The sequence below is a fragment of the Panthera tigris genome, chromosome B2 (assembly GCF_018350195.1).
Source record: "Panthera tigris isolate Pti1 chromosome B2, P.tigris_Pti1_mat1.1, whole genome shotgun sequence".
NCBI classification, from domain to species: domain Eukaryota; kingdom Metazoa; phylum Chordata; class Mammalia; order Carnivora; family Felidae; genus Panthera; species Panthera tigris.
This window is the reverse complement of record NC_056664.1, coordinates 123,901,952-123,915,003: the sequence shown is the minus strand read 5'-3', so window position 1 is coordinate 123,915,003 and position 13,052 is coordinate 123,901,952. Positions and strand designations below refer to the sequence as shown.

The following is a 13,052-nucleotide window of genomic DNA, read 5'->3' as shown; positions in this document are numbered from 1 at the left end:
AGAACGGCTGGCCCCGAATAGTAATATTCCATCACTTCCGGCTAATTTGGCAAGTTTTCTAAATTACCACTGAGGGTCTGCTTTAAGACTAAAGTTCAGACCTTATTTTATTTTCAAACACCCCAAAAACATTATATTATGTATGATCTTTCTATGAACGAACACGTTTTTAAAACCCTATTTGAAAAAATCCTCCTAGGATTGCAGATATGGGACATCAATTAAATACTTTCAACTCATTTTCACTGTTTGATTCCTGGCAACACTCATGTATTCACTCTGTGTCCTGAGAGCATTGTATTGTAGACAGAGCATGGCCTCTGAATTCAGGAACACCTCTTTTGCAACCAACGTTGCCATTTACTGGTGATCTTGGGCAAATATCTTAACCTCTCTGGGTCTGTGTCCTCATCTGAAAAAAATGAGGAAAACAAAACCTGTTTGACAAGGTTATCGTGAGAGCTAAAGGGTGATGTAGGTTCAGGTCTACGGTCACAGTGGCATTCAACAAATGTCACCTCCTCCCTGTCGTAACCTCTTGCAATTGTTACCGGCTCCAAACTAAGGTCTTCACTCTGCTTAGTCTGATAGGGCGGACACAAATGGATTTTCTTTTCTGAGAAAGAAAACCTTCTTGCAGAAGCAGCCCTGTGATGTATTTGGGGAAAGTCAGGGATCTCTGTCACATAATTGCATTACGTTCTTACAGTGAAGGCTACTTGATGGTCTCAACGGGCTCTGTATAAACCTTGAAACAACAAGAACTAAAAGCCTGGTGACACTGTACCAAGAAGTTTCCATTTAAAGGTGCTTTTGAATTATGTTAATATTCTGTCATGTTTGTTTGAAAATAATTTAGTCTGAGCCATTATATATGTTAGCATCTGCCTTGGTCATTACATAGCGTAAAGACGGTAGAAAGTGCCCTAGTTGTATATTGATGGAGGAGGCTAGAAAATAATCATAAGGGGAGAGATGGCAACATGGTGTAAAGAGGCAGCCTAAGCATTTTTAAAAGCTAATCAGGAGAGGCAAGAGCTAGGCGAGACGCTGGCCCTCCATCAAACCTATGTCCTCATGGCAAGGAGAAATCTGATGATGCGTGTGGTCTACTTGGCTGTCAGGAATTCCTAAACGCTTTGAAATTTTCTAGGTATTTTCATGATGCACACTTTACCAAAATATTAGAAAAAGAGAGTACGTCTCAGTCGTAGGGTAACACACTTTTGGCAGTAAATACAGGCAACTGAAAGTGACGTGCAAAATCTTATTCTGCTTAGATCAGTAAATATATGGTCATGACTGTTTTCGCCACAAAGGCTGTCTTGACCTTGGTCTTTCAGAGACCTTGGGAGAGATGGAGTGAAGGAAGAGAGGGAGAGAGGCAGAAACCCAGACACTGGAAGTGTGTGAGGGGCCAAACAGGGAAGGGACCACTCGTCTACCGAGGGTCCCTAATTATTTCCCTTTCCTCTCCACTCCTGGAGAAGACGGACGTCATTGTGACCTGAAGTCCTATTTGTTAGAGATTATTTGTCTCCGGCGATGTCCTCTTGACAACAGCAAATACCTCTGGGAAGTATCAAGGTGAGCTGAGACCAATATGGGCCTCGGGGTAGGCTATAGAATAGATGATGGGAAAGGGCTAAAACCCTCTTACAAAATTGTGGGTAAAGAGCTATGCACGTTTTCTCACTTTTTCATTCTTCGAACCTATAAGGAGTCATAGTCTCAGAGCAGTGTTTGCACACAGTACGGGGGAAATTTATTTTCATAAACTAGCCTTGGAGCTCATGAGAGAGAGTCTATGGGAGAATGAATTCTGATTTCCAAACAACTAACATATTCTGGGACGTGACATTCTAAATTGAGACTGGCTTTGAATTTTTATGCTATATAAAAAGTTGCTACATGTAAACATGTTATAATCATGGATTTGACACTCTGCTTCTCTGAAGCTTCCTCCCTACCCCACCCCACGGCCCTCACCCCCACCAAGTTAATTTTGTAGTCCTCATGGGTTCACAAAGGGGAAGTAAACCTCAGAGAAGCAGTATATCACGGTGGTTCTGTTTCTTTTTGTGGTAATTGTGAAAACAAAGGAAAAGTATCTGACTTTCCATTCTACTTCCAAAACATAAAAAGTTTAAAAGTATAGAATACTCCTAAATACATTGCTGTTCCAACAATTCACTGCTTAAGATCAAATAGTTGATCTGTGTTTACACTTGAAGTGTTGTCTAATGAGTAAAACCTGAAGGCAAAGAGAGGGTTTTGTGGAACTGGAAAAATGCCTTCTGGATTTTGCTGTGATCTCTGGATGGCATACGAAATGATGGGGTTCTTTGAGATTGCCTAAATAAGTCAGGGAACTCTGTCTTCCTTGAGAAATATGTAAATATCTACAAGGTTAAGATGAGGTTTACAAATACTAGCACTGAGCAAAGTTGTTGGTTTGAAATCCTTACTTCTGTACTGAAGAGTTGCTGTTTTATTTTTCAATGACATTCCATTGTGAACACGTTTTTAGGGGCTGGGAAAATGATAATGTATCTTAGCAACGAACTCTACTTTCTAGAATGTACACTAGTGGGCTTGATGAGTTTCAATCATTATAACTGAAGAACTATTAAGTGTACTGTAAATATGATAAAGTTTCCAAATTGATTTCCTAGTGATATCTAAAAGAAATATTCATGTAAAACAACAGCCTGGAAAGATACCAGACATAAGTAAATTTACTTGCCAGAGAGGAGAAGTGTTTGAAATTGAAAAACTTAATTTCCTAAATTTCATTCTGTGTCCCCTTCTCCTTTAGTTCTATTTTCTTCTGAGACCAGAGCTTGTATGCCTGACACCCTCATTTTATGTGATGCTTGTATAATATTTTAAGATTTAAAATGACTTCGTCACAATCTCTTTTCTCACCCCTTCCAGCTGTCTCCCTACCCCACACTTCCTGCCCCGTTCCCTGAGAAGTCTGCTCACTGGATGGAGAACTGAGTCCTTTCCTCCGAAGGTGCGGATACAAAATGAGTTGCGTTTTAACGTTTTGTTTCCTTAAAAACCCAAGGTTCTGCCCTATGTTCAGATAACTGTGGAGCATAGAAATGTCTGTGCAACAAAAAACTAAGGCACCATTTTTTCTTTCCCTTTCCTGTTTTGCCTTGGGAGCAAAAGCAAAGACTAATGGGAAGCCAGGGTGGCTGGTCAGTCTGTCTCTTGGCAACATCTGTGTCAGCCAATCTGTGTGTCAAAGGCTGCCAGCCTGTAGACTTAAAACCCTGCCAGGACAGCATTTTCTTCCTTTAGAAATAGGGAAATAAAGGCACAAACGTACCTTAGAAGAAGTTGGTGAATACCAACTGGAAAATCTTGACAGTTTGGGACGACTTTGAAATGTTCTGGGATATTTTACAGAGGAAGCCATCCCTTTCTTGATTGTGACCCCCAAGAATGTTTTTCCAGCTGCTAATCAGCCCATAATCATAATAGAAAATCTTCCTCCAGTGAATGTCTTTACTAGATGCCTGAGTGCTTACACATCAGCTTGACTTACCAGCAGATATTTCCTTAACATTTCCATTAAAAAAAAAATCAAATAGGTCAATGTAGTGTTTTCAAAGGGGTAGTCCTGGAAAGGGATCCTTTTGGGAATAACATCGCAAGCAGAAGCACTGGGAAATAAACATCAAGATTTAGAAACGTATCAAGGAATGGAGACTTTTCTGCAATAATGTGCAAAATCAGAGTATCATTTGTGTCATCCAGATACAAGGTTAGTGTCCAGGTTGGCCCCAGTGTTAGGGAGCAACAGATTGTTCTCTGAGACACTTGTTTTGGTGGGGCTGGTGGTGGGGATAACGCGATCAGTCAGACTGGCAGGCACTCTCTAACCCTTGCTACTGAACTTCCTCAAACTGAGTGGTCTACACGATGATGTCGTAGACCCGGCCCACTCTGCCCAGCCATTCTCTCACGGCCTGGCGCACGCGGATGTCGGTCACGTGACAGGTCAGCTGGCTGATGCACGGGAACACTGCAGGCTGGAGAGCCGTGAAGGTCTGGTCTGGAAGGATCTGAATCTGGTTGAGAACTGTTAGCATCATGTTGGTCCATGCCTAAGAGAAAGGATTTAGGGGAATTAGCAGCTTTCTCCTCTGGGTTCAGCTGAACTCTCAGGTGTGGCTAAGCCCTGCCAGTGTGCGAATGAGTTTCCTGTCTTTGGGCTGCAATAAGTCTGTCTTTACTAATTGAATGTAGCGACTAGAAATTGTCATTTTGAGTTCATCCATACAAGGAATAGCAGAAACTCCTCTGACATTAGGAATACCTGATTTTCAGCTTTTGTAGGCTAGAGGCATAACTCGTTTTATTGCAGTTTGCTTTTACTGTGCTTCCCAGATAGTGGGTTTTTTGTTTGTGTTTTCATTTGCTTACTTTGTGTCTCTGTGTCACATTCTGGTAATTCTCACAATATTTCAAACTTTTGAATTATATTTGTTTGGGTGATCTGGGATATTACTATTATAACTGTTTTGGGTGCCATGAATTGTGCCTATATAAGATGGTGAACTTAATTGATAAACGTGTGTGCTCTGACTGCCCCACTGATCAGCCCTTCGCCCGTCCCTCTCCTTGGGCCTCCCTATTCCCTGAGACCCAACAATATTGAAGTTAGGCCAATGAATAAGCCTACATTGACCTTTAAGCGTTCAAGTGAAAGGAAGAGTCACAGGTCTCTCACTTTCAATCAAAAGCCAGAAATGATCATGCTTAGCGAGGGAGGCGTGTTGGAAGCCGAGACTGGCACAAAAGCCTAGGTTCCAGCCTAAGTTAGCCAAGCTGTGAACGCAAAGGGAAAGTTCCTGAAGGAAATTAAAAGTGTGACTCCAGTGAACACACACATGATAAGAAAGAAAAACAACCTTAGTGCTGACAAGCAGAAAGTTCGAGTGGTCTGGATAGAAGATCAAACCAGCCCCAACATTCCCTTCAGCCAAAGCCTAATCCAGAGCGAGACCCTAACTCTCTTCCATTCTGTGAAGGCTGAGAGAGGTGAGGAAGCTGGAGAAGAAAAGTTTGAAGCTCGCAGAGGTGGGTTCATGGGGTTTAAGGAAAGAAGCTGTTTCCCTAATCGAAAGTATTGATTGGAAGCTGCAGCAAGTTTTCCAGAAGATCTGCTGAGATAAGTGATGAAGGCGGTTACACTAAACAGATTTTCAATGCAGATGAAACAGCCTTCTGTTGGAAAAAGATGCCATCTAGGACTTTCATAGCCAGAGGGAAGTCAGTACCTGGGTTCAAAGGGCCGGCTGACTCTCTAGTTAGGGGCTAATGCAGCTGGTGACTTTAAGTTAAAGCCACTGCTCATTTACTATTCTCAAAATCCTAGAACCCTTAAGAATTATGCCGTATCTACTCCGTGCTCCATAAATGAAACAGGAAAACCTGGATGACAGCACATGTTTACCCATGGCTCACTGAATATTTTAAACCTACTATTGAGAACTGCTACTCAGAGAAAAGGATTCCTTTCAAAATAGTACTGCCTGTTGACAATGCACCTGGTCACCCACGAGCTCTGACGCAGATGTCCGATGAGATTCACGCTGTTCTCGTGCCTGCTAACACGACAGCCATTCTGCAGTCCATTTCTACTTTCAAGTCATTATTTAAGAAATACATTTCATAAGGCTCGAGGTGTTACAGTGATTCCTCTGCTGGATCTGGGCAAAGTAGACTGAAGACCTGGAAAGTATTCACTGTTCTAGATACTGTTAACAACATTCATGACTCATGGGAAGAGGTCAGAACATCGACATGAACGGGAGCGTGCAAGAACTTGATTCCAACACTCGTGCAGGACTCTGAGGGGTTCAGGACTCCGTGGAGGAAGTAACTGCGGTGTGGGGGAAACAGCGGAAGAATTAGAAGCAGAGCCGGAAAATGGGCCTGGAATCCCGCCATCTCATGATCGAACTTCAATGGACGAAGGGTTGCTTCTTATGGATGAGCAAAGGAAGTGGTTGCTTGAGATGGAATCTACTCCTGGTGAAGACTATTGAAATGACAACAGAGGATTTAGAAGATTACATACACTCAGTGGACGGAGCAGTGGCAGGGTTTGAGTGGATGGATTCCCATTTTGAAAGCGGTTCTAGTGTGGGTCCAATGCTATCAAACAGCATTGCACGCTACAGAGAAATAATATGTCAAAGAGTCAATGCAGCGACCTTTATTGTCGCCTTATTTTAAGAAAGTGCCACAGCCACCCCAGCCTTCAGCAGCCACCACCCTGGTGAGTCAGCAGCCACCAACATGGAGGCAAGACCCTCCACCAGCAAAAAGATTATGACGTGTTAAAAACTCAGATGAGTTTTAGCAATGAAGTATTTTTAAAATTAAGGTATATGTATATATATTTTTAGATATAATGCTATTGTACACTTCATAGACTACAGTATAGTGTGAACATAACTTTTATATGCTCTGGGAGATAAAAAAATTCATCTGACGTGCTTTGATATTTGCTTTATTGCAGTGGTCTGGAGCCAAACCTGCAATATCTCCAAGGTATGCCTGTACCAAAATCTTATTTATTCCTCATATTTTTAAAAACTCTCCTGCCTTCTCATAATGAAGAAACTTTATTTTATTTATTTTTGTGAGGAGGAGGAGAGAGAGAGAGAGAGAAGGGAGGAGAGGGGCAGAGAGGGAGACAGAATCTGAAGCGGGCTCCAGGCTCTGAGCTGGCAGCGCAGAGCCCGATGTGGGGCTTGAGCCCATGAACCGTGAGATCATGACCTGAGCCAAAGTCGGATGCTTAACCAACTGAGTCACCGGGGCGCCCCTTATGAAGACATGTATAATGCCTAGCAAACTGGAATAGGACTACCATACATCTCTGTTAGACTAGATTAGCAAAAGTCCAGTCAAAGATGATTTTTGTGGGTTCTAAAGTTTAGTACTATGTTCAAAATACTTTAGAGGAAAAAGAGGCATCTTGCAAGATTCATGCTAAGTCCAAATTTATGTTCGTCCTAAGAATATGGTTATGTGTAAGTTCATAGAATCCTAGGATCGAAGATCTAACTTATGCCTGCAACAGGGGTCCGCGCTCTAAGCGCCCAGAGTATTTTGAAAGGGCTCCTGCTCACTCTAGATTCCATTTCTCTTTTCCCATCTCATCAGTTCCTAAACTGAACAAACGCTCCCGCCACCATTTTCTTCTCAGGCTGAGTTGTTGATGCCCCCACGGAATTACAAACATTAACTATATAAAGGAACGGGAACGCTCAGAGCCCTCTAAGGAATGAGAAGTTTTGGGTGCTCGGAAGGGGCTAGCAAAACTTGGGACGAAAACAGTTCATTGGTAGGACCACATAATAACGCGTCCTTTGCCTGTGTCCTGTACATATTTCCTCAGGGCATCTTCAGACACACTCAGGACCCCATGCCAGAGAAGGTATGTTCACTTTAGAAGCTTTAGCTTCGTCTCATTTATCCGAGTGAGCTCCAGATTCTCAATAATATCTCTTGGAACCCATAAAGCCATCCCTGAAATTATCTAAGAATCAAATTTCAGTTTCACACAGATGGAGTGACGCAGACAGATGCTGCGTCTCAGGCTCAGGCCGTCCTCTGACTTTGGAGGGAAACGGTCAACTCTCAGAATGCGTATGAGTGTTCCGTAAGGGGGACGTGTCTGCGCTGTCACGGGGGACCCAGCCTCCCTCTTGCGCTGCCAGGCGCGCCTCCCCGCAGCCTGGGGCTGGCAGGAACCCACCTGGATCTGTGCCTCGGCGTCCCTCCCGGACACACTCAGGGAGCTCCCGGTGGAGCCAGAGCGGGGCCTCTTCTCCTGTCGCAGGAGCTCAGGGCCCGCGCTGAAGGAATGCCGCATCTGCCCTTGGTCTACCAAGTGCTGGGGACGCTGAAGCAGCGGGGAGTCCTGGCCCCGCGGACCCAGCGGCTCGCCCTTCTTCTCCGCTTTGCCCTCTTTGGGGAACGTGGGCAGGTTATGCTGCTGTCTCCTCTTTTTGTATTCAGTCATCAGCTTGGAAATGGTTTTGTCGGCCGCCATGGTGTAGATTCTGTTCCCCGCGTTCTCCCACCATTCTTTCTTCCGGCTGGGATCCTTCTTCTCCACCTTGGGGCTGGGGGGCGGCAGCACGTCCCCGCTGCCGGCCCGCAGGCTCCCCGGCTCGCCGGCGTGATCCCGCGTCTGGCTCCGGTCGTCCTCCGAAGGCGTGTCTTTCCCCGAGAACCCCCCGGTGGATGGGGTGGAGGACTCCGACTGGAAGGACGGAAGGATGAAGAACGGGTCGCTCTTGAAGATGGGAGCCTCCTCCACGCTGTTCTCCAGGTCCAGGTGCATCTGGATGTAGTTGGTGGACAGCTCCATGCACAGCTGGTGCAGCCTCTTGACCAGCCACACCCAGTCCGCGTTGCTGATGGGCTGCACACTTAGCGACGGCATCCGGGCCCTCCACTGCCTCTTCTCCTTGCCTCTCGGGGGGCTCACCTGGGCCGTCTCCTCAAAAATGTCTTCGTCTTCTGAAGAGCACTGCTGGGAGGAGTCCGTGCTCCTCTCGTCGTCCTCGAAAAGGACTTTCTTCACTTGCTCGGCCGTGATGGTTTCTTGGTTGGTGAGGACCGCGCAGACGAGCGCGTGGAAGTAAATGTTAAAACTCATCGCGGACTGGCGGTAGAGGTTGGCGGCGCCTCCGATCCCAGACACCTTCTTCAGCAGGCACTTCAGCCCAGGGCTGGTGTCGAACTCTCTCGCCGTCCTGTACGAGTCCAGCAGCAGGTCGAAGATGACCGCCAAGTTCTGCATGGAGATGTACCTGAGGAAGCCGGCCAGCTTGGCCTCGGGCACCTGGACCGTCTTCTCCTCCCCGGGGGAGGGGCCCTTGACGAACTCTTCTAACAAGATGTCGTACAGGTTCTGGAGCAACACTTGATGCGAGAGCAGGCTCACCACAATTTCCCTGAAAGAAACGCTTCAAACGAAAAGAAAGGGATTGATCAGTAGTCTGCGTTCGGCCGGACGTGAGGTTCGTTAAAGCGATTCGGATGTTGCACGTTTTGGAACGACGCGGGTGAAATGATAAACTTACTTGTAGTTTAATGCCTTCCTTTAAGAAGGGGCATTACGTGGTAACCATTTTCACCATCATTAATGGGATTGCTGATACTTTTTTAAAAATCTAGGAGCTGTGATATTAATGTATTATAAAAACTATTAAATACAGGCATTTTATTTCCTTCATAGCTACGAGTCGTGAAGTGTCAAACCAGAAAGTAACAATTTCTGGTCAATTCTCTGCATTTTAATCGGCTTTCTCCTCTGCCCTTTGGCTTTTTTTCTCAAACTCCAAGATGGCAGCAATCTCACTGAAGTCTGGCTTTCTAGGGACCGCACGTGCTTACCAGGATTAACTGTTAATGCTCTAGGTGCCTATGTGTAAAAACTCCAGTGCTGCCAACACGTGAGATGGAGAAGAACCAAACATGTGCAGCATGAAGAAAGAGGTACTTTAACTCAAGCTTTGTAAGCCAAATTGAGGAGAGAAAGCAGCATTCACTCAACACACGCAATTCTCTTTTGTGTCCTCTCCCGCCAGCATGGCCAGGGGACTCCTTTGCGGGCCCCGAATGCTCTTTTGGGTCCACGGAGATACCCCTCGTGTCAGCTATGTGGGATGGGGCGAATCCTCCCTAGACATCTAGCCAGGCCTCCTGGTTGAGAAGCGGGCACCACCCATCAGTCACGAGGACAACTTCCTCCTCGTCCTTATCAGGGCACAGCCCACATATAAGGAAGCCTTAGAAATGCCCTTTGGCGATGTGGCCTCTTCTGTTTGGTTGCATTCTTATACTAAGAAAACAATTTCAATTCCAGGTACTACCTTCAGCTGAAAATTTTAATTCCCCCACGTGGCTTGTGGTTTCACATTCTTTTCATTGCTCTTAAGAACTCCACGCAAATAGCTTATGCCATTATGTTGCAAACTGATTCCCGTGATGGGATAATTATAGCAAGATGGCAACTCTTATTAATAATGTTTATTTCAAAAATCCAACCATTACGTTAGTATGTCTAGTTATGACCTTGCATGTAAAAATTACTTTTTTTTTTTTTTTTGTAACAGAAAGGAACACAAATGCTTCTGTACATTGAAAGGCTGACCCTGCCCTTTGTGCAGTGGTACACTGAGGGAACACCATATGCTCAGCAAAGATGGAAAGAACGAGCAGCGAAGAACCGTCACCCTTTCTAACGAGGCACTTAAGTAATTGTTTTGGTGGTTAAGCGCACATGACACAAAGTTGCTATTTTGGCCATCTTAAAAAGTACAATTTGGTGGCATTAAGTACGTGCACAATGTTGGGTAACCATCACCGCTATTTCTAGAACTTTTTCATCTCAAACTCAATACTTACTGCACAGTAACTCTCCATTCCCCCTTTTGATAAGTTAGCTAATTAATTTTTAATTTTTTGTCCTCCGCCTGATAATTTATTGAAGGTATAGGAACCCTGAATATGCATTTTTCTGAAGAAGAGGGCTCGAAAAGCCACCAAATTGGTCTAATACTTTGTGTCTACAACTACAGGACACGAACTATAAGGGAAGTCCTGTCACCAATTACTCAAGTCTATACCCTTGTCTGTCGTCTTCACCACACTCTAAAGTCCCCAAGGTCCAGGGCAGTATTTTATTCAGCTGTGTCCCCAGGGCCTGGGAAAATGTCTGGTGAGAGGAGCACTCAGTAAGCATCCAAGACGAACCGAGTAACCAAAACTTATCGGTTCTAGGTGCAGGTGCCTGAACACATCCCTGCCTGGACAAAATGTTCTCCCTGAGAAATGGCTCTGACGCTCTAACCCCAGGGCCCTGGCAGCCTGGACTCCTGAAGCAGGAACCACAACCAGAGGGGTGAGTTTGATCAACCTTCTGAAGGTATAAACACCATAGCCCAGAGGACATGATCTATCACCTTCCCTGAGAACTGGAAAACCCTTTACCAGCAAACACTTAAAAAGAGGGTTGACGCAAGGCCACGTTTGAATTCTGGAGGATCTTTACCAACCCAGATCCCCCTTTTGATGCTTTAGGATATAAAATGGCTAAGTGTGCGTGTAAAAAGAACAGAAAATCCCTTTTAGGTTCAAGCTGACTGACGTAGCAATAAGAAAACAAAGTGGCAGCAGCAATACTGAGGAGATCAAAATTTCAGAAAGATATCAAAAAAGTGACATAACTGTTTATAGATATGCAACTCTTAATCATCTTTTAAAAAAGACCCAGAGCAAACAAAAATCCATAGATGATTTTTCAATTTGTCGTACCCAAGCGTTTCAACCTTTTGCTCAGCATATAGCATACCCTTTAAAGGAGGGGACCGTGAAGTGTTCAGATGCCAAGTGCAAAGGAAAGTCCTCCTCCTTGAGTTAATTGCATAACAAGTGGCTGACTTAAGACACGCTAATGTCAGTATCAGCGATAAACAGATTCATGAAGTACTACTTCTTAAAGCTCTCACATTAGGTGGGTTGTGTAAAGCTCAGGGACTATCAGTGCCAAAGCGATTTAAAAACTGCACCCAGATTTCTCTTTATTCAGTTTATAATCTGAATTTGATTTAGGGCTTTTTTTTTTTTAATTTATTTCCATGGGTGATTTCACTATGGACCTCTGAGGATGCAATGGACGGCATATAAATGAACTTTCTTTAGGTCTAACTCCTCTTGCTCTCCGTCCTGTGCTAAGTTAAGGTCTGTGCTAACAGTCAAATCCAAGAATGCAAAGTGGTTCCACCCTTTTGCTGTGTCCCTGGGTAGGTGGCCCAGCCTCTCTGAATGTTTCCTCGTGGATAAAACGGGAGTGGAAATACCTAGCCACTGTATTCCACATATAGCGCTCAAACACTTATCATCATTACCATTCCTGTGTTGGAAGTTTAAAAATGGAAATTTCAGTCATGGCTATTCTCCTTCAAGTCTAGGAACAATAGTTTTCAGGCAAAATGATAGTATTTAAAAAAGGCAAGCTTCTTGGGGCAGGGCAGAGATCTTTCTGTCTCCTGACAGCTGTCTTGCTCTTAAGAAGTTGACGTATTTCTCCCTGAAATAATATAAATCATGCCTCACGTTACAATTTTCTTTAAAAAAAAAAGGGTGTAATATAGTCCTAAAAACACACTGAGTTGTGTCCCCCCACCAACACCACTCATATGTTGAAATCTGAACCCATAGTACCACAGTGTGACTGTATTTGGAGATAAGGTCTTGAAAATTAATCAGGTAGACCCTAATCCACTATGACTGTTGTCCTTATAAGAAGAGATTAGGACACAGACATACACAGAAGAAAGACCATGTGAAGACACAGGGAGAAGGCATCCATCCAGAAGCCAAGAAGAGAGGGCTCAGAAGAAACCGACCCTGCCCACACCTTGATCTTGGGCTTCTAGGCCCCAGAACTGTGAGCAAATACAGTTCTGTTATTCTGTTAAGGCACCCAAGTCGGCGGTACTTTGTTATCGCAGCCCTAGCAAATTAGTACATGTGAAATGTGGAAACTTTGGTGGAGAGGTGAACAATTTTCTGCGAAAACCTTGGCTAGAGGACTCTATGAATGTTTCCAGTCTTAGCCAAAGCTTGGACTACAATGAGCCAGAACGGGAAATAAATGAGCTCTGCTCGTCCTAAGTTCCCCACATGTTTAGGCTGGTTAGCTGCTTACCTTTTCTTGGTATGTCCATTTGGCTTCTCATCGGGAGGCAGCTCAATAATGAGCTGACAGGACTGAGCGTGGTCGAAGTTGTTTGGAGTCTTTGGTGAGCACTGGGTGTCCAACATAAACACCTGCGAAGACATGCAAAGGTACAGTTCAGAGCCCCATCATCCTCGACCTGACTCCACCAGGGATTAGCTGGGTGGCCCTGGGTAAGTGGCTTATTCTTTCTACTCATTTTCTCACCTATAAAATAAGGTTGATACTGAGGTTTCCTACCTGGTGTGTTTGCTGAGAGAATTAA

The 13,052-nt window shown here is 44.6% G+C and overlaps 1 protein-coding gene across 3 annotated transcripts in view; it reads right to left on the bottom strand.

The window, feature by feature from the left end:
- Positions 1-396: 396 nt before the first annotated feature.
- The window catches only part of ARFGEF3 (ARFGEF family member 3), a 179,714-nt gene continuing 167,058 nt past the window's right edge, over positions 397-13,052 (bottom strand). For 2 of the 3 annotated variants that reach the window (XM_042987213.1, XM_042987212.1), the window contains 3 exons: positions 12,758-12,879; positions 7,790-9,008; positions 1,978-4,121 (listed from right to left, as the gene is read on the bottom strand). In XM_042987213.1, coding sequence (XP_042843147.1) covers positions 3,930-4,121; positions 7,790-9,008; positions 12,758-12,879 — 1,533 coding nt within the window. In that variant the 3' untranslated portion in view covers positions 1,978-3,929. Of the gene's footprint in view, positions 413-1,977; positions 4,122-7,789; positions 9,009-12,757; positions 12,880-13,052 lie in introns of those variants that run through there. The other variant, XR_006217888.1, reaches the window with a different exon arrangement.